Raw genomic sequence first — 19,180 nt, forward strand, 5'->3', positions numbered from 1 at the left:
TAACCCTAGTAGCGCTCTAGAAATGTTAAGTAGTAGTAGTAGTAGATCATATAATGGCATACTTGAAGGATCATCATTGGCTTCCAGTTAGATTCTGGATCCAGTTTAACATCTTGCTACTTGTGTTTCAGGCTTTCTGTCAAGAGATGCCACCGTATCTGTCCAGTCTGATGATTCCCTATTCTCTTGCATGAGTCTTGAGGTCTCTGAATAACCATCGCCTGGTGTTGCCAGGCTCTCGGATAGCTCAAATGGAGAGCACTCACCATCGTGCTTTCTTTTATGTCACCCCTTCATTGTGGAATTCTATGCCTCTGTTTTTGCATTGTGAGACCTCCTTTGAAAACGTTTAAATCACTATTGAAAACCTGGCTTTTTGAACAAGCCTACTCAACTGTAAACTCCTGAGTATTGGAGTGACCGACTTGGAACTCGGTTATCCTGGAAGTATGTGTCCTGAATGTTTGCTGCTTTTATTATGGATGGTATGTGTTCTTTCCTATCAAATATTGCAGGTCTCTCTTTTCTGTTTCTTCTCATTTCTGTTTTAGAATTGTGAACCGCTTTGCCCTGCTTGTCAGTTAAAGTGGTATAGAAAGTATGGAATAAATAAATACATTTAAGTCATGCCTTTTTCAGTAGTAGCTCAAGGCCAGTACAGAATCCCTGCATCAGAGCTGTGCTAATGCTTAATGTACAGCATCCTAACACAAGAGTAACACAAAAGTTTCGCTCCCCAACATAGTACTCAAATAGTAAGCAAATAGACCCAAAGCAAAATGTCAGCACCCAGAGCTGCATGCACACACATCTGCACATGTGAATGAATGCTATTCTGTGCATATATTTTTACAATACCAAATATTGTGCACAGAATAACATTCCAGCCCATGCATATGCAACTCCGAGTTTGATTCAAATTTTGTGTGCACATCCATGCACGCATGCAACTCTCAGCGGTCCCAGCATACTTCCACTTCAGTGCTGTGGTTTTTAACTAAAAATTTTCCCATGTGTTTATGGAAGCCAGAAAAGAATTTCAGGTTTTACATGCATACAGCTAAGAGAAGAAAGAGGCATGAAGTCCTCACTAACATCGATATGGAAGAAAGAGATAATTTTACAACTCCTCAGACTTTGTATTAAAGCTGTACTGCTGCACTCAGCCTTTTGATGTTCTGCACCAATGCTGAATAGCCAATAGCTTCATTGTCATGGATTTAAATAAACTATGCCCAAAACTTGTTTTTGCATTGTGCTCTAAAATGGATATAAGCAGTGTGCAAAGCCCCTAAGTTTATACCTGAGGCAATGGAGAGTTAAATGTCTTGCTCAAAGTCACAAGGAGCATCAGAGAGATCTGAACTTGGTTTCACTGGTTCTCAGTGCACCGTTCTAACCTCTAGGCTACTCCTTCACTCTTCTGATCTTCTGCTTCTGTTGTGGTTTTCTCTTTTCTGCACTGGGTCGAGTTTAATATTTTACTGCAGAGTCTCAATTATCCCACATAAACGGGACCGACAGGTTGTTGGATAATCAAAAAGTCAGATAATACAGAAAAAGTGGATGAGGGTTAAAATATAAGTATATTGAATGCATGCTTCAAAAGAGGGAGCAGTAAAAGAGTTTAAAACTTAATGTGCCCAAGAATCTTACCTAGCACTGCTGCCTTTTAAACTAAATGAGATGCCAGGAAAGAGAAAGAGAAATGCGTGCATCTCAATGACGATGCTGTGACGTCACCAAAGTATGTCAGATAATCCAGAACATCGGATAAGTGAGACTGTACTGTATAGTGATTGCAAAGACAGCATTCCTAACCTTCCTGAACTTCATATGAGCCTGCAGTGAAAACAAATTGTGCACACTAAAATACTGTGTTTTGACTTTGGTAGTGTGTGCACACGGAAATTTGCAGACGTCCACACAATATATCCACAGGATAGACATGAGACATTGCCCATACCTGCCTCAGACTTGTTGGTGTAAATCCTTGCGCCCAGAATTGGGCGCAGATACCAGCACTAAGCAATACTCTATAAATAGCGCCCAACTCAGAGCACCATTTATAGAATAGTGCTTAGCACTCATTTTTTTTGGCATCCAAATTTGGGCACCACTTACTGAATCTAGCCTATAATACCAAGGAGTAAATAGCAGATCAAAGTCCTAGACATATAACTGAGCAGCCAAAGCTATATGTGTATTTTCAAAGAGACAGTTATATGTATAACTGTTACTGAAAATATGGATAACTTTGGACTACCAGTAGCACATGTCGGGGGTCAATATTCATCCATGGCTCCTGGCATTGAATATCTGGGTATGCCTGCCAACCCAGACGTTAACTGGGCACTGGCCAGTATTCAGACTGGTGCCCAGTTAACCTGTCGCATAAACCTATTACAGTTGTTTTGCTGCAGTGGCGTTCCGAGGGACGCTGACACCCGGGGTGGATTGCCGATGCGCCCCGCCCCCCCTGGTGCAACGCCCCCCCCCCCGTACAGCGCGACCCCCCCCCGGCGAAGGGACACCTCTCCCACCCCGGTGAAAGAACCCCCCCCCCCCCGAGTGCACACCACTAGGGGGGGGTGCCGCGCGCCAGTCAGCGTCGTTGGTTTCCATGCTCCCTCTGCCCCGGAACAGGTTACTTCCTGTTCTGGGGCAGAGGGAGCATGGAAACCAGCATGGAAACCAACGACGCTGACCGGCGCGTGGCAGCCCCCCCCAGTGGCGTGCACCCGGGGCGGACCGCCCCCACCGTCCCCTCTTGGTACGCCACTGTTTTGCTGTCCTAGCTTTATGCAGTTATTTAGCTACTTAGAAGACTAAAAATTAACAGTAAGTGGCTACTTTGCTGATCCACCCTAACTCCACGCCAAGCCCACTCCTAACCTATCTGGTTAGGGATGACCAGTTAGTGGACATATTCTGTGGTACTACCTAGTTAAGTGCTGATGAGTTTTGGGGACCAGTTTGCTCAGTGGAGTTTATCGGGAGCCTCTACTGCCCGATTAAACCCTTTTAAATATCGACCCCTTAGAATCTAAATGCTGGATACTGACCTTAGGCTGTTCAAGTGACTTGTTTTAGATCATATAATGAGATTAATGGAGCTGGAATTTGAATTGGGAGCCCTAAATCATGGGATTGCACAATTAAACTGTAGTCCTTACACTGTGTCCTGTGGTTGTCCCTTTATGCAGGTTCACCATCAACTCTACTCTTTGTCCTTAACTGAAGATCATTTTTGATATCTTCCTTCACATGCCGACCTTGAGATACATGCTTTGATCAAACTATTTATCAGACTCCCTGATCAAATTTCATTCTTTGGTATGTGAGCAGTTATCTTGAAAGACTTTTTTTTCCTTATTAGGAATTAATGCAACCAGACCCTCTTTGGTCCAGCTAGTCTGCTCAGTTGTGTCACCACAGACTCTACCTCTTGCCAACTCTTTCCCTTATCCTTACCACCACCATTCTCTATCTGCCCCAATCATGCTTGAATTATATTGACATTCCATTCCATTCCATCTATTTATTTGATATACCCCCTCACAATAAACATTGTGTCACAATTTTGGCCCTCCAGTAAAGAAGGATTTCTTTAGAGCTCATCCTTTCCAACTTCCTCAATAACCCATCTTTCTTGAGTTCCTTGTTCTAGGGAGAATGTCTCGCCTTTATTCTTACAGTCTGCATAGCCTAGGGTGAATATATTGCTCCATGACCAGAGGGTAAAACTGAGCTTCTCCTGAAAAATGTAATCCTGCTTTTCCTTGGTAATTCAATAGAGAAATCAAAACATCTCCATGCATGCATTGGGTAAAACCAGAACTAGCTCAGCTTGCCCCCTTGGGTCTGAAGCTATATGGTGACCCTAGTTAAATCTCTCTGTGTAGGGTATGTTTCTCTCTTGTTTTGGGTAGCCCTTCTCTGAGCTATGGTGTGTCCTCACAGTGTCCTTACAAAGGTACAGCTTCCAGAATTGAAGACAGTTCTCATGGTGGAGCAGACTAGCGACTCATACAAGGGTAATATTATTTGTCTTTTTCTGCTGCAAATATCTCTCCCTACCACCTGCACATACTGTTAGCTTTCCCTCATGCTATACTTTACGGACTGGTGACCTCTAAATCAAAATAAATGATTATGTTTTAGTTCTTTTTCCTGTTTGGCCTTTTCTTCCCGATTGATAGTGGCTGACTTTCAGCAGGGTGCTTGTCTGAAATCTAACTGGTTAGATTTTAGATTTAGCATTAATGCTGTGTGCAGTGCTGTTCAGTAGTGAGCAGTGATCCTGGCAGGCAGGAGAGTTCTTGCATCCCTCCTGCTGATGCAGATAGGGACATTCTGAAATCACAAGTGCAGAATTAAAAAAAAAAAAAGTAAGTCTATAAGAATACCAGGTGGGGGGGGGGGGACTTAGGAGGAGGTCTTGGGGACCTGCTGGCCATTTTGGGGGTCAGACAAGAGGGATCAGGGGAATATTGAGATGATCTGTTTAGGGTATTAGGAGGGAGATTGGGCCCCCCCTACAAGGGGGCCAATCTACACTGGGAAGTTCGGAGAAGGTAGATAGGCACAGTTAGACAGATTTAAGCCTGTCATGCATGTGTTTATGATAGTCAAATAACTTTATCTCCTGATCTGACCCCACCCTAGCACTGCCCAGATTTTGAATAGTTAATATAACCACTTGGTGAAACTAGGTAACTATATTTAGCCACTTTGCACCAGTATATTTTTAAAGGAGTTGATCATTTTGCCTAAATCTATACTTACGGTGGTTTTATCTTTGTGTTTCTAATAACATTTTACACCCTATCAATCAGAGTTTCCCAAGTTGGGCCTGGAGTACCCACCTGCCAGTCAGGTGTTCAGGACATTGACAATGAATATGTAAGAAATTGATTTGCATACACTGCCTCCATTATATACAAACCTCTTTCATGCATATTCATTGCAGATATCCTGAAAACCTGATTGGCAAAGGGGTTCTCCAAGGACTGACTTGGGAAACACTGCTTAAGATGCATGAGTTTATACTTTCTTGCAGTGAAGCACAGCATCCAAACCCTTTCACTATTCTTCCAGTTCATTCAATTTTCCACCACAGGTTTTCTACACCTCCAAAGTGTTTAACTTCCCACACAATTTTGCAAAGAGACATACAGTATTTCTCCCTCAAGTCCTTTCACAATGCTGTTAATAAAGATATTGAGGAAAGCTGCCCATAGCAGCGAGCCTTGAGGTACTTCACCGGTCATGTCACCTTTACTGGAATGGATTCCGTTGGCCGGTATTCACTGACGTTTGCTGCTCAACCAGTTCATCATTCAGTTTGCAGGTTTTTGTCATACTGGCTCACATGCTCACTTGTCTTATTGTACAACTGTACCAAAGGTCTTACTGAAACCCAGAAAGACAAAATCCACTGCAACAGCCTAATCTATACGCTACTCAGCTCATCAATGAACTCGATCAACTCTGACAAGATCTCCACCTTCAGAAATCATGCTATCTGTGGCCCTGTAACCTCCACTCAGAGAGTAATTTTCTAGGCTTTTTAAAAATATGGATAAACAGCTGTTTATCTGCATAAAGAGTCCTTCTGAAAACTGTCATTCACTATGCCAAAAAGGGGCAAGGAAAGGGTAGAGTTTGTTCTGGGGAGGGAAAGCCCTGCATGTACTTTTCATGGGCACATTCACATCCACTGTAAAGCATGTGCCAATGTACATAGCTACTATGTACCTGCTTGCTGTGACCCTGCACCCCATAAGGAGTTTCCCTTTCAAAATGTGCTTGCAGTATCCCTACATTCAGTTTAAAAATTGCTCTCTCAAGATATGGCACTTTCAATTTCTTTGGTGTTCCCATAGCTGCCTCTTACTGACCAGTCTGGAGTTATGTGGCTACTTCTTAGTCACTTGTGTGCATTGAACTACAATATCTTCCCTTCAATCTCTCTTCTATCTCTTTGCTCAACCTAGTCTTTGGGCCACACCCAGTCAGATTTTCAGGATACCCATAATGAATATGTATGAGATAGCTTTGATTACAATGGAGGTACTGCATGCAAATTTATCTCATGTGGGTATCCTGAAAACGTGACTGGCTCAGTGTATCCCGAGGACTGGGTTGACCCTTGAGTTCTCTCAATAGTTGGGATATTTCCCACCTTAAGCAACTTTTTCCACTTCCTTTAACCCACTAATCCCAACTCTGTCATGGTATTTTAATGAAATCAAACAGTATCCAAAGCACATTCAGCAACTGCATTGGTAAGAGCACGGGTGATGCTAGAAGAATGGCTGAATCCCCCAAGTGAATTTCAGCTGCTAAACGTCTACTATCAATTTCACAGCATGTATACAACAGTAAAAAGAGACCTTTCCAGGTGAGTAGGGGAGAGGGAGGGATTTTGGATTTAGTTCATAGCTTTATAGTTGGGTACAATAGTTATTTTTCTGTCCCTGGAGGGTTAGCAGCTTATAAGAGACCAATGCAGAAAAGTGCTCTGGGCTTTGCATAGCAGCTAGCTTGGATTTTATGGGCACACAGTGCAGACATGAGTTTTACACATGAGCTAACTACAGAAAGCCCTGTATAGACATTAGCACACAGCATATTTAAATCCAAGGCAAGCTAATGAAGCTCTTAGCTATTCAGTGCAGACACAGAGATGACCAAAGAGTGAACTCAGTGCTGGGGTTTTAATGCCAAGTCTGAGGAAGCATAAAAGCTTAGCTTGTTTTTCTGCAGTCAGTATTAGGGAGGATTTCATGCCTGTTTCCTCTCTGTACTGCAAGCATATAGACCTGCAACATTTTAAAGAGCATATGTAAATAAATTAAAAAAAAAAAAAAAACAGAACTGAGGATGAGGCATGCTGGATGAAAGAAAAAGAGCTGGATTAATAAGATTTCCATATGTGTGCAGGCAGGTCTGAGCACAAAAAAATTATATCGGCACCTAGAGTTTCCAGTACATACATCTGTGCATGTGCTGGAATGCTGATCTGTGCATGCATATCAGTATTGTAAAAATGCTATGTACAGATAGCATTCCAGCATATGTGCAGATTTGTGTGCATGCAACGCTGTGTGTTGAGACATAGCTGCTGCTAGCACAGACCTGTATGCATGCATCTGGTGCTCTCTCATATGTCAGCATACATGCTTTTTGAATTGGGGAGCAAAATGTTGGTGATACTCTTGTGTTAGGAAGACGTGGTAAGCATCAGTGCACAGCTCTAACTCAAGGTTTCTGCATTGGCCCTGTTTGTATCTGAGGCAATGAGGGTTAAGTCAGCAGATCCTGTTCTGGAAAACTAGTGGAGATATACCAGCCTGGACATCTCAGTTCCACTTTCCTTTCCTTTCTAATATGCCATTTTAAACTGAATAATACATTAAACTAAACAGCCAGAGCCAAAATGAAAACAAGTTGAGTTTACTGAATTCTGAACCATAATGACAGCTGCAGCCATCTATGACAGAACCTCCAATAACACAATCAGAACCAATTATAATAGAGCCAAACCCTAAGCTTAGCTGCCTGGAACTAAGTCCTGAACTAGCAAAGTCTGGATCTGGCTTAACTTTTGAGGTGCTCACATCCCTAAATTCCTTCCAGGGCAGGAAAGGGTATGATTCCCCTCTGACACCCCAGAAATGAGTGTGTTCCGTTCCAAGAAATGCTTTCAGCTTCACAAATGGATAATGTGTCAGCAATTCTTTTTGACCAGATTCTATTGAGTTAGCAGGAATGGATGTTTAAAAATGAATAACAAACATTTTAAAGAGAAAAAGAAGCGGGGGCCCAGAAGGGAAAGGAAGTCCTCACCTGGTTGTGAGTTCACCATGGTGGTGCCCAACTGCCTGTGCTCAGATGCCATGGATGCTGCTCACCAACACGCCATAGTGCTGTGGGTCCCTTAATCTGTCCTCTGCCACAACCTGGAGGCACTTTCTGACACCTTCTTTGCTGCTTTATTTATTTTTTGCAAAAATCTGAATGTTAAAAGCAGAAGAAAATTTTACCCCCTGTTGATTATTACTACAATATTAAGCTGTGAGCACAAAAAGTGCTAACCCCCAAATTCTATAAATGACATTTAAAAATGAATGCCCAATTTGCATGTGCAATTTAATTGACTAACGAGCCTATTAGCACCATTAATTGGGTGGTATCAATTATTGGTATTAATTGATGGCAATTTGGATTTACCTGTGCATCTTACTAGCTGCTATTCTATGAAGATACATGCATACAGTTTTTAGTGCACAACTGAAAAGGGGGTGTGGCCATGGGCGGGTCATGGGTGGTCACAGTATTATAGAATTTGGGGGATCCATGCATAACTTATGCACAGGGATTTACACCAGGTTTTATTTGGTGTAAATCCTCGCAGGGCCGCCGAGAGTGGGGGACAGGGGGGACAAAGGTCCCCGGGCCCGGGCCTCCGGAGGGGGCCCGGCGACACCGCAGCCCGACCCGCCCTCCCTCCGTCGCTCCCAGCACTAACCTTAAATGCCTCCTTTCACCACGTTCGCAGCAAGCAGCAGCAGGGCAGGCCACTCCTTCCTTCCGTGTCCCACCCTCGCCTGATGTAACGTCCGCGAGGGCGGGGCACGGAAGGTAGGAGAGGTCTGCCCTGCTGCTGCTTGCTGCAAACGTGCTGAAAGGAGGCATTTAAGGTTAGTGCAGGGCCTGGCCCGGTAGTGGGTGGAGGGGGGCCGGCGACCTCGGGTGGTGGGGGGGGGGGGGCCCGGGGGCGGCCTTGTCCCTGGCTTGGCTCTGGCTCTCGGCGGCCCTGAATCCTCGTGCCTAAAAGTTGGGCATGGATCCCGGTGCTATGTACTGTTCTATAAACGGTGCCCAATTCAGAGAAGAAATTGAAATGAATTAGAAAATATATTAATTGTGAACAGTTTCAACAGGTAGTTCAGTCTCTAATTTTGAGTAAACTGGATTACTGTAATATAGAATATTTAGGGGTGGCTAATAGTCTTTTAAAACAGTTGCAAACTATAGAAAATACTGCCATCTGTTTGGTCTTCTCACTACAAGTTTCTTCACATATTACTTTATTTTGGGCCAGATTCTATATATGGCGCTTAAAAATCTGCGTAGAAAACATTTTTGCCTAAGCGTATTCTATAAGCAGTGCCTAGATTTAGATGCGGTATACAGAATATGATTACTTGATATCTTAGTGCGTAAAACTACACAAATCCATTTATACCAATGAAAATGTGACGTAAATCCTGGTGCATAGATTTGGGCACAGAGAGCCATATTCTATACAACACATTCACTTTTTTGGAATACCTATGAAACTCCCATTTCCCTGCCCATAACCACGTCCCTTTTTGCCTGAATGCTTTAAAATTTAGGTGCAATGTGTTACAGAATACTGTTAGGGAGTTGTGGGTGTAAATTCTAATTATTGCCTGTTAAGTGCTGTTAGCAATGATTAAGTTACGTGCATTGTTACAGAATATGCTTGGATTTCAGCATGGAAATTATTTCAGACAATTTTTATGTATCAAGCAGCAACTTTTTGGTCACACCTTCCAAATGGGATTAAAGCTTTATTTATTTATTTGGATTTTGCTCACACCTTTTTCAGTAGTAGCTCAAGGTGAGTTACATTCAGGTACACTGGATATTTCTTTGTCCCAGGAGGGCTCACAATCTAAGCTGGTACCTGAGGCAATGGAGGGTTAAGTGACTTGCCCAAGATCACAAGGAGCAGCAGTGAGATTTGAACCAACCACCTCTGGATTCCAAGACCAATGCTCTAACCACTAGGCCACTCCTCCACTGCACTTGCGTTGTCTGGTTTTGTTAGCTTTAAGAAGATGCTTAAAACTTACCTCTTTAAGAAATATGTTTTGAATACAGTGAATTAGTTATAATTCTGTTGAATATTCAATGTACGTTCCTAGATGTTTGCTCTAGTTCCTCTTATTGTTATCCGCTTTGAGCTATATTTGGTAATAGCAGACTATAAGCTCTGTAGCTGTATTTGTAGAAGAGTGCTCAACACTGGGTGCCATTTACTGAATTTAGTCCTAAAGTATCATTGTCTTTGACCAGAAAGCTAGGGGTTGATAAGTCTAACAAGGCAATGCTAGAATGGCACGCAGCAGGTAGGCACGCCTTCTGCATGCAAGGAGGCACCTATACTGGCAGTTATGAGGCTAATGACCTCTTCTGTAAGGTAGCACGTAAATGCCTTAGTGCACACTTGCAAAGAGGGCGTAAACATGGGCGGGCCATGGGCGTGTCTACCATCAAAACATACATCTTATAGAGTACCATTAGATGCATACACCCTCTTATGTCTGCTGTTCATCCGGCATAAATGGGCGTGCCTTCCTTTTGGAAATGCTAATGTGGGTTTATGTTAGTATTCGATAATGGAATCAGGGCACCCTGATTCGGATATAAAATTGACACTCTCTGTTCTGCATTGGGGGTGCCCAAAAGGAGGTACCACTTTGTGGAATTGCCACCCATGTCTCCTTCCAGCAACATGTGATTCAATTTATTTTTAATAATGTAAGGGGTGAAATTAATGGCCCCCACTTAACTTTGAATGGATAAGATATTCATTTAAAGTTATGCTGATAAATTATCATTGAAAGTTATGGGGATTTTCTGCACCACTATTCCTCCAAGTGGTACCACTGAAAATTCACATATTACTTTAAATAACATATCTATTTAAAATTCCTCCCGCTTCTTGTGCTCTGTCACTTGGCTGTATAAATTATTAATTTAGCAGCTGAATATTGCTGCTTAAATGGATAAACTTTCGCCAAGCCCTAGAAAATCCCTAGTCACACTCCTTTATTAAATGCATAACTTTTGTCATTTAGCAAACTAACTGGCTTGATTTCAAGGGAGGGGGAAGAAAAACACTTAAGAGATGGGTGACTCCGAAAGTACTTTTGAATATTGATAAGCAAATATTAATATTTTCAGAGTACACCAGCTAGTCTTCTCGGCATCTGCTAGTGAGAACCATGACCCTGTACTTTAAAAGATTTGGTAGCTCAGTGCTTCCCAAACGTGCCCTGCCCAATTTATTCCACAGCTGGTCGGATTTAGAGGATATCCATAGGAAAGTGAGTGCAAATTCATCTCCTGCACAGTCATAATGGCTATCTTGAAAAGCACCTAGCTGTGGGGTCCCTCTGGCATGCTTTAGAAATCCGTCAGTAAAAAATCCAAAATCCTGAACTTTAAAAATCTGATCTGCTAATCAGCAGACTTTAAGCAATGCCAGAGGTGAGGGCTGATTATTGCATGAGTTTCACCTTTATTTCGGATTATTTACAGACTCTCTGGATGATTTCTTTTTTCCATATAATTTAGTTGCTTGTCAGGATACCTGAGCTATAGGCAGTGGAATCTCACAGTGATCGGGACACTGAACTGGACGCTTCAGTCTTGGGTATCAGATTTTGAAAATGGAGCTTGATGACTTCATTCATCATAAATCAAAGTCCTGATTCCTGGTGGAGGTTCTTATCTGCTCTATCAGCCATGGTTCCAGTATACTGGTGCTCAGGCTGCGACCTGGAGGATCATACATCCCACTGAAACCTCACTGATCCCTACAACTGGTTCTTTCACCTTTCATCATGCATCCAGAGTTTTAAGTTACTCATAATTTAGTTTAATATTTGGATCTACTTTCGCCTTTCTACATCCCCTATTCCTATTTCATCTTTCTCAGATAAAACAGGCTTTAGCAGAAACGGGGGAAAGGCCGACAGTCCCTCAAAAGCGCATGGTTCGGGATAAGGTATCTTTCAAAGATATCACCAAAACAGGGAAGATAGGGTATCCTGATAGTGAGGTTGCAAAAGAGACCGTAGTAGATCAGGTGTCCTTAAATAAAAATAAAATTAAGACAAAAGATCGCAAATTAATACTGTCAAGTACTAAGCATGATGTAAAGAGGAACAACAAACATACTTTGAAATGTCTATATGCGAATGCCAGGAACCTAAGAAATAAGATGGGAGAGTTAGAATATATTGCAGTGACACTGTCATACCGGGGTACAAATTATATTGTAGTGATAGGGTGGATCGAATTTGTGGAGGAGTAGCATTGTATATTAACGAGAGCATTGAAACAAATAGATTGAAAATTCTGCAGGAAACAAAACACTTCTTGGAATCACTGTGGATTGAAATTCCATGTGTAAAGGGGAAAAGGATAGTGATAGGAGTGTACTACTGTCCGCCTGGCCAGCATGAACAGATGCAGAAATGTTAAAGGAAATTAGGGATGCAAACAAACTGGGCAACACAATAATAATGGGTGAATTCAATTACCCCAGTATAGACTGGGTAAATGTAGCATCGGGGCACGTTAGGGAGGTAAAATCTCTTAATGAAATCAAGGACAACTTTATGGAGCAGCTGGTACAAGAGCCAACGAGAGAAGGAAAAATTCTAGACCTAGTCCTTAGTGGAGCACATGATCTGGTGTGGGAGGTAATGATCGGATTTGATATTAGCTTTGAAGTAAGTATACATAGGAAATCAAATACGTTAGCGTTTAACTTTTAAAAAGGAGACTATGATAAAATGAGGAGAACGGTGAAAAAAATACTTAGAGGAGGAAGAAGGAACCGACTGAAAATAATAAGAAACAGCATAAGGAATGTCAAGTCAAATGCAAAGCGTTGATAAGGAAGGCTAAGAGGGACTTCGAAAAAAAGATTGCGTTGGAGGCAAAAACACATAGTAAATTTTTTTTTTAGGTATATTAAAAGCAGGAAGCTGGCAAAAGAATCGGTTGGACCGCTAGATGACCGAGGAGTAAAAGGGGCGATCAGGGAAGACAAAGTCATAGCGGAGAGATTAAATGAATTCTTTGCTTCGGTCTTCACCGAGGAAGATTTGGGTGGGATACCGGTGCCGGAAATGGTATTCAAAGCTGACGAGTCAGAGAAACTTAACAAATTCTCTGTAAACCTGGAGGATGTAATGGGGCAGTTCTACAAACTGAAAAGTTGCAAATCTCCTGGACCAGATGGTATTCATCCCAGAGTACTGATAGAACTGAAAAATGAGCTTGCAGAGCTATTGTTAGAAATATGTAATTTATCCTTAAAATCGAGTGTGGTATCAGAAGATTGGAGGGTGGTCAATGTAACACTGATTTTTTAAAAAGATTCCAGAAGAGATCCTGGAAATTATAGACCAGTGAGTCTGACGTCAGTGCAGGGAAAAATGGTAGAGACTATTATTAAGATCAAAATTACAGAGCATATTCAAAAGCATGGATTAATGAGACAAAGTCAACATGGATTTAGTGAAGGGAAATCTTGTCTCACCAATCTACTACATTTCTTTGAAGGGGTGAACAAACATGTGGATAAAGGTGAGCCGGTTTATATCGTGTATCTGGATTTTCAGAAGGCGTTTGACAAAGTACCTCATGAAAGACTCCAGAGGAAATTGGAGAGTCAGAGTCATGGAATAGGAGGTAGTGTTCTATTGTGGATCAAAAACTGGTTAAAAGATAGAAAACAGACAGTAGGGTTAAATGGTCAGTATTCTCAATGGAGAAGGATAGTTAGTGGGGTTCCACAGGGGTCTATGCTGGGACTGCTGCTTTTTAATATATTTATAAATGACCTAGAGATGGGAGTAACTAGAGAGGTAATTAAATTTGCTGATGACACAAAGTTATTCAAAGTCGTTAAATCGCGGGAGGATTGTGGAAAAATTACAAGAGGACCTTACGAGACTGGGAGACTGGGCGTCTAAATGGCAGATGACTTTTAATGTGAGCAAGTGCAAAGTGATGCATGTGGGAAAGAGGAACCCGAATTATAGCTACATCATGCAAGGTTCCACATTAGGAGTTACGGACCAAGAAAGGGATCTAGGTGTCGTCGTTGATACGTTGAAACCTTCTGCTCAGTGTGCTGCTGCGGCTAAGAAAGCAAATAGAATGTTAGGTATTATTAGGAAAGGAATGGAAAACAAAAATGAGGATGTTATAATGCCTTTGTATCGCTCCATGGTGCGACCGCACCTCGAATATAGTGTTCAATGATGGTCGCCGCATCTCAAAAAAGATATAGTGGAATTAGAAAAGGTGCAGAAAAGGGCGACGAAAATGATAAAGGGGATGGGACAACTTCCCTATGAGGAAAGGCTAAAGCGGCTAGGGCTCTTCAGCTTGGAGAAAAGGCGGCTGAGGGGAGATATGATAGAGGTCTATAAAATAATGAGTGGAGTTGAACGGGTAGATGTGAAGCATCTGTTTATGCTTTCCAAAAGTACTAGGACTAGGGGGCATGCGTTGCAGCTACAAAGTATTAAATTTAAAATGAATAGGAGAAACTTTTTCTTCACTGAACGTGTAATTAAACTCTGGAATTCGTTGATAGAGAATGTGGTAAAGGCGGTTAGCTTAGTGGAGTTTAAAAAACGTTTGGACGGCTTCCTAAAGGAAAAGTCCATAGACCATTATTGATGGACTTGGGGGAAAATCCACTATTTCTGGGATAAGCAGTATAAAATGTTTTGTACTTTTTTGGGATCTTGCCAGGTATATTGTGACCTGGATTGGCCACTGGAAACAGGATGCTGGGCTTGATGGACCTTTGGTCTTTCCCAGTATGGCAATACTTATGTACTTCCTATGGACTCTTCGGTTTTGCTAGGACTATGCACAGTGCAACAGCAGTTCATCACATCTGCTTGATTTGTGTCACCAAATCAAAAGCAGAAAGCAAATGGTATGGAAATATTTAGAATACAGGTGGGGGGAAAGAAATAAATCGGACCAGTTCTTACCACTATAAATGCACCAACAGGCACCAAAGTTTTCTGTCCCCATCTCCAATTTCAAGGGTGCCTGAAAGAGGTAGGGAGGCAGAGACATGACCACACCTGCCAGATTTCTTCTGTCTTATCCCATGCTAGGCTCTCTGCATCTTGCCCTATGTCAAGCTCTCTGTGCCCATTTTGCTGCCAGGGTCTGCATCCCCTCCCTCCCTCCCTGGACGGGCTGCCTGTATTCTGCTCCCTGCCATGCTCAGATATCCTGCAGAGTCTGTATATAGAGAGGGCGGAAGATGTGATCCACCTGGGAGAAACTCAGTGGGAAATACAAAGAGCTGAGATCTGGTTCCTTTATATTCACCAGCAGCTGTTGGTAATACAGGAATATCAAGCCAAGGAGCACAAGACTACAATGCATGGTTTAATCCTGCTCTTAACAAGAAATTAATCATATTTCCAATGCATTTTGGTCCTAGTAAATGTTTATAAAAAAAATTGCCTAGATGGGTTTGAGTCATTTATTTTTGTCTGCATATAAGTCATACATTTTAAGAAAAATATCTTACACGATAGTTTGATATTCAAAGTAGTGTACTTAATATATTATACACCATATATATGTCACATACCTGTCATTTGCGATAGTGCACAGTTCTCTCACCTACACCTCACAGAACAACTGTCTTACATAATTAAAAAAAACATGGTTTTCTCAATATAATTCCACTCATAAATAATCAATAATTCCGTGAAAGAAACTTAAAAATGCTAATTTTATCTCTAAGCCCAATTCATAGATGAATAAAAGGTCCAGTCCCTATTTGAAAGTAAAAATCACGGTAGGTGTATTATCAAAAGCTATTATATTCCAATACAGATACTGATTTTACTGAAGTTAATTTGCTGTCAGAGGGGCTTCACCTAGGGCTGACAGTCTGGGATATGGCTTGACCTGATGAGCCTTCTGGGTCTATGGAAGGTTATGGAGTCTTTCTTCATGTGAGGAGTTTTGAGAAAACAGTTCCTGTTCAACTTTTTTTTTTCTTTATTAGTCCTGGCTAAAAGACAGTCTGTACTTTTAAGAACTGCACTTTCTAAAGATTATTTTTGTTTGAATCCATAACAGAGACAAATAAACCCAACCAGAAAGCCAATAATCAAAGAGCTGGACCTTTGTGAACTCACCTAGCGTCTGATCCCTGGTCCCTACAGCTTCCCGGGTCTGAGAGCCTGGGGGGGCAGAAGGAGGCCCTTTTTACCTCTGTCCAGCCCAGCCCCGACCCTGCATTAAATAGAGGAGTTAGCTGCACAGCTCCGGCTTCCCCCGTTTACCTTGGCTTTCACGCCTGAGTTCTTAAAAAGCCAGCTGAAAGTGACTGAAGTTTGCTCTCACCTTGCTACTGAAGCAAAACAGCGTGTTGCTCCTTCAGCTCAGCGATTAGGTCAGAAAACACGGCAGAGACAACTCAGAAGTGGTGAGAAAAGAAAAAAAAAATATGTTGAAACAGATCTGAGATTACATCAGGTAAAAAGCAAGCAAGTGACTGGCTGTGCGCGCCAATAATTATGATATCAGCTCCTATTTGCCCCAGGCAAATTACATTTAATAAAAATCTAGGAATGACTAAGCTGCAAGTTCTGTGAGAGGAGGGAAGGAGGCTGACTCCTAGTACAGGTTTGGAAGGCCTCTGTTCTCCTTCTTTCACTTTTTACTTGTACAGTAACTTGTGTCCTTGGTTATTCAAGCTGTGAAGGCCCTGCAAAGCTGTCCTGATGTTTATGGGACTCCCAAAACCTTTGCTAGTCTCACCCTAGTATCTTAGAAGGAGGATACTCGGTGGAGGTCAACTGCTTGTTTACACAGTAATAAAAATAAGGATTTATTAGGCCTTATAATCCTTTATGATCTACAAATGAGGTACAGAGACTTTTATAATTCTAAACTAGCTTTCTGTACCCTAGTTTCAAAATAAAATAGCTCCACGTCTTGATACACAGCATTAAACATGCAAACGCTCATGTGTATTAGGGATCAGTACTGTAACCAATATGAACAGCAAATTGGTGCAGATGGCCTTGTGGTTAAAGAGCTGGACTCAGAATCAGGCAACCAAAGCTCCTGTTCGTCCCACTACTTGGCCTAGTACCTTTGGCAAGTCACTTTAAGCCCATTTTGTACTGAACACGGAGCTCTAGGGCCACAGGAAATATTTGTAAATTTCCCTTAATTGTACGGTGGGAACAACCATTTCTGAAAAAAAAAAAAAATGATCCAGAAAAGAGCAGTATCCCTCAGTGGTGCTTACATGGCGATTCAGCAACCCACATGTATAAATAATGGGACTTCAACATGTACCTGCTGCATTCCAGAACACCGTACACATGGCAGAAGTCAAGCTTCTATTATTACATTTTTGGGTCACTTTAAAGTTAAGCACAGTTGTCCCTTCATTCATTCCTCTAAAGCCTTGGCAGGAATGAGCAGTTTGCTGATCCTTATGCATGCTTTGGATGAGGTGCACAAGCTGATGGGGAAAAATCTTTGTATATAGATATGTGGTTGTATAAAATTGGAAGTGCATATATAATTTTTTACACAATTTAAACCATAAACCATGCTTTGACAGAGTGGACCCTTCAGTTGTGTGTCTACCACCAAGGGGTGTCTCAAGGCCCTCATCCACCATATCCAGCATTTCCCTTTTCCTTCACTACCTTCTCTTCCAAGATGTCTAGCATCTCTCTCCTTCCATTCCTTCCCTCTCCAAGGTGTCCAGCATCTCTCTCCTTCTTTCCCTCCCTGTCCCCAAGGTGTCCATTACCTGTCTCCCCCTCCCTCTGAGGTGTTCAGCATCTCCTCTTTCCTTCTCCCTTCCCTCCCATTGAGGTGTTCAGCATCTCCTGTTCTCTCCCTCCCTACCCCCCTACCCACTGAGGTGTTAAGCAGCATGTGTAAAAAAAACATCACTGTCAGTGTGGGGCTTTGAGTATCTGCACATGCTTACAGCCTGCTGGGCCCTACCCCCTCTGAAACAGGAAGTATAGAAGGGGTGGGACCTGGCAGGCCTTGAGCATGCATGGATGCTTAAGGCCCTGCACCAGCAGCAATGAGAGCCTGCCATGGCCTAGTGGTTAGAGCACCAGTCTTGCAATCCAGAGGTGGCCAGTTCAATTCCCACTGCTGCTCCTTGTGTTCTTGGGCAAGTCACTTAACCCTCCATTGCCTCAGGTACAAACTTAGATTGTGAGCCCTCCTGGGACAGAGAAATATCCAGTGTACCTGAATGTAACTCACCTTGAGCTACTACTGAAAAAGGTGTGAGCAAAAATCTAAATAAATAAAATAGTCCACTTAGTGGCCAGGCTGGCCCTGTGCCAAGAACATACCTCTAAGATCCATGCCTCCTGCAGCATTTACACATGTAAACAAAAGCATAATAACATTGATGTTTAAACATACTTGCCATTTATGTGTGTAAAGGCTGCTTTTTATACATGTAAATGCAATGACCTCTTTTTTTTTTTTTTTAATTTTTATTTATCATTTTCACATTTTTACAAGCATTTACTACTTGAATAGGTAATACAGTTAGGAAATCACCACATAATTAGGCAAAATAAAACAGGAAAATATTACAAACTTATATTAGACCACCAAATTTGGAGGGGCTAAGAGCCGTTGTCTTAGGAGAAAGAAATTTAGTGGATCACATGGCAAGATTGAAATAAAGCAATAGCAGATTAAACTAACCCCAAATTTATATATAATTACTCTCCCCACATCCTAATCTTAAGGCAAAACATAACGGTTTAGATTCAAAAAGCATTATAGTAATTTTTTCTGTGAAATAAATTGTTTTAAGTGTTCGGGTTCAAAGAAAACATATTTTACCCCTAAATATTTAATATTGCATTTACAAGGATAGTTCAAGTGGAATGAGGCTCCTAGAGACAAAGTTTCAACTCGAAGTGCTAAGAAGTCTTTCCTTCTGCTTTGAGTTTGTTTAGTCACGTCCGGGAATACCCAGATTTTCTCCCCATAAAATGGGGTTTGCAAGTTCTTCAAAGCCATCCTTCTAACAGATTCTAAATCTTGAGGAAATATGAATGAAACCAGCAAGGTTTGCCGGTCAGTTATATCAGTTAACGAAGTTTCTAGTAAGTCTGATACATTTAAATCCAGTTGTTTCAACTCTTGTATTGATTTCTTAGTAGGAAGATAATAAATTTTATTCACTGGAGGTATATTTTCTAAGGTAAATTTCAAATTTTCCATCAAATACCTTTTGAAAATTTCTAGTGGGGAATATATAGAAGTCCGTGGAAAATTCAAAAATCGTAAA

At 41.7% G+C, this 19,180-nt stretch overlaps 1 protein-coding gene across 2 annotated transcripts in view; it reads right to left on the reverse strand.

The window, feature by feature from the left end:
• Positions 1–16,294, reverse strand: part of FOXN1 (forkhead box N1) — a 122,947-nt gene extending 106,653 nt beyond the window's left edge. Inside the window, exons 1-2 of one of the 2 annotated variants that reach the window (XM_030186024.1) lie at positions 16,231–16,294; positions 7,855–8,021 (exon numbers count right to left, since the gene is read on the reverse strand). In XM_030186024.1, coding sequence (XP_030041884.1) covers positions 7,855–7,906 — 52 coding nt within the window. In that variant the 5' untranslated portion in view covers positions 7,907–8,021; positions 16,231–16,294. Of the gene's footprint in view, positions 1–7,854; positions 8,022–16,022; positions 16,135–16,230 lie in introns of those variants that run through there. The other variant, XM_030186025.1, reaches the window with a different exon arrangement.
• Between the last annotated feature and the right edge of the window lie 2,886 nt (positions 16,295–19,180).

Source organism: Microcaecilia unicolor, chromosome 13 (genome assembly GCF_901765095.1).
Source record: "Microcaecilia unicolor chromosome 13, aMicUni1.1, whole genome shotgun sequence".
Taxonomy (NCBI): domain Eukaryota; kingdom Metazoa; phylum Chordata; class Amphibia; order Gymnophiona; family Siphonopidae; genus Microcaecilia; species Microcaecilia unicolor.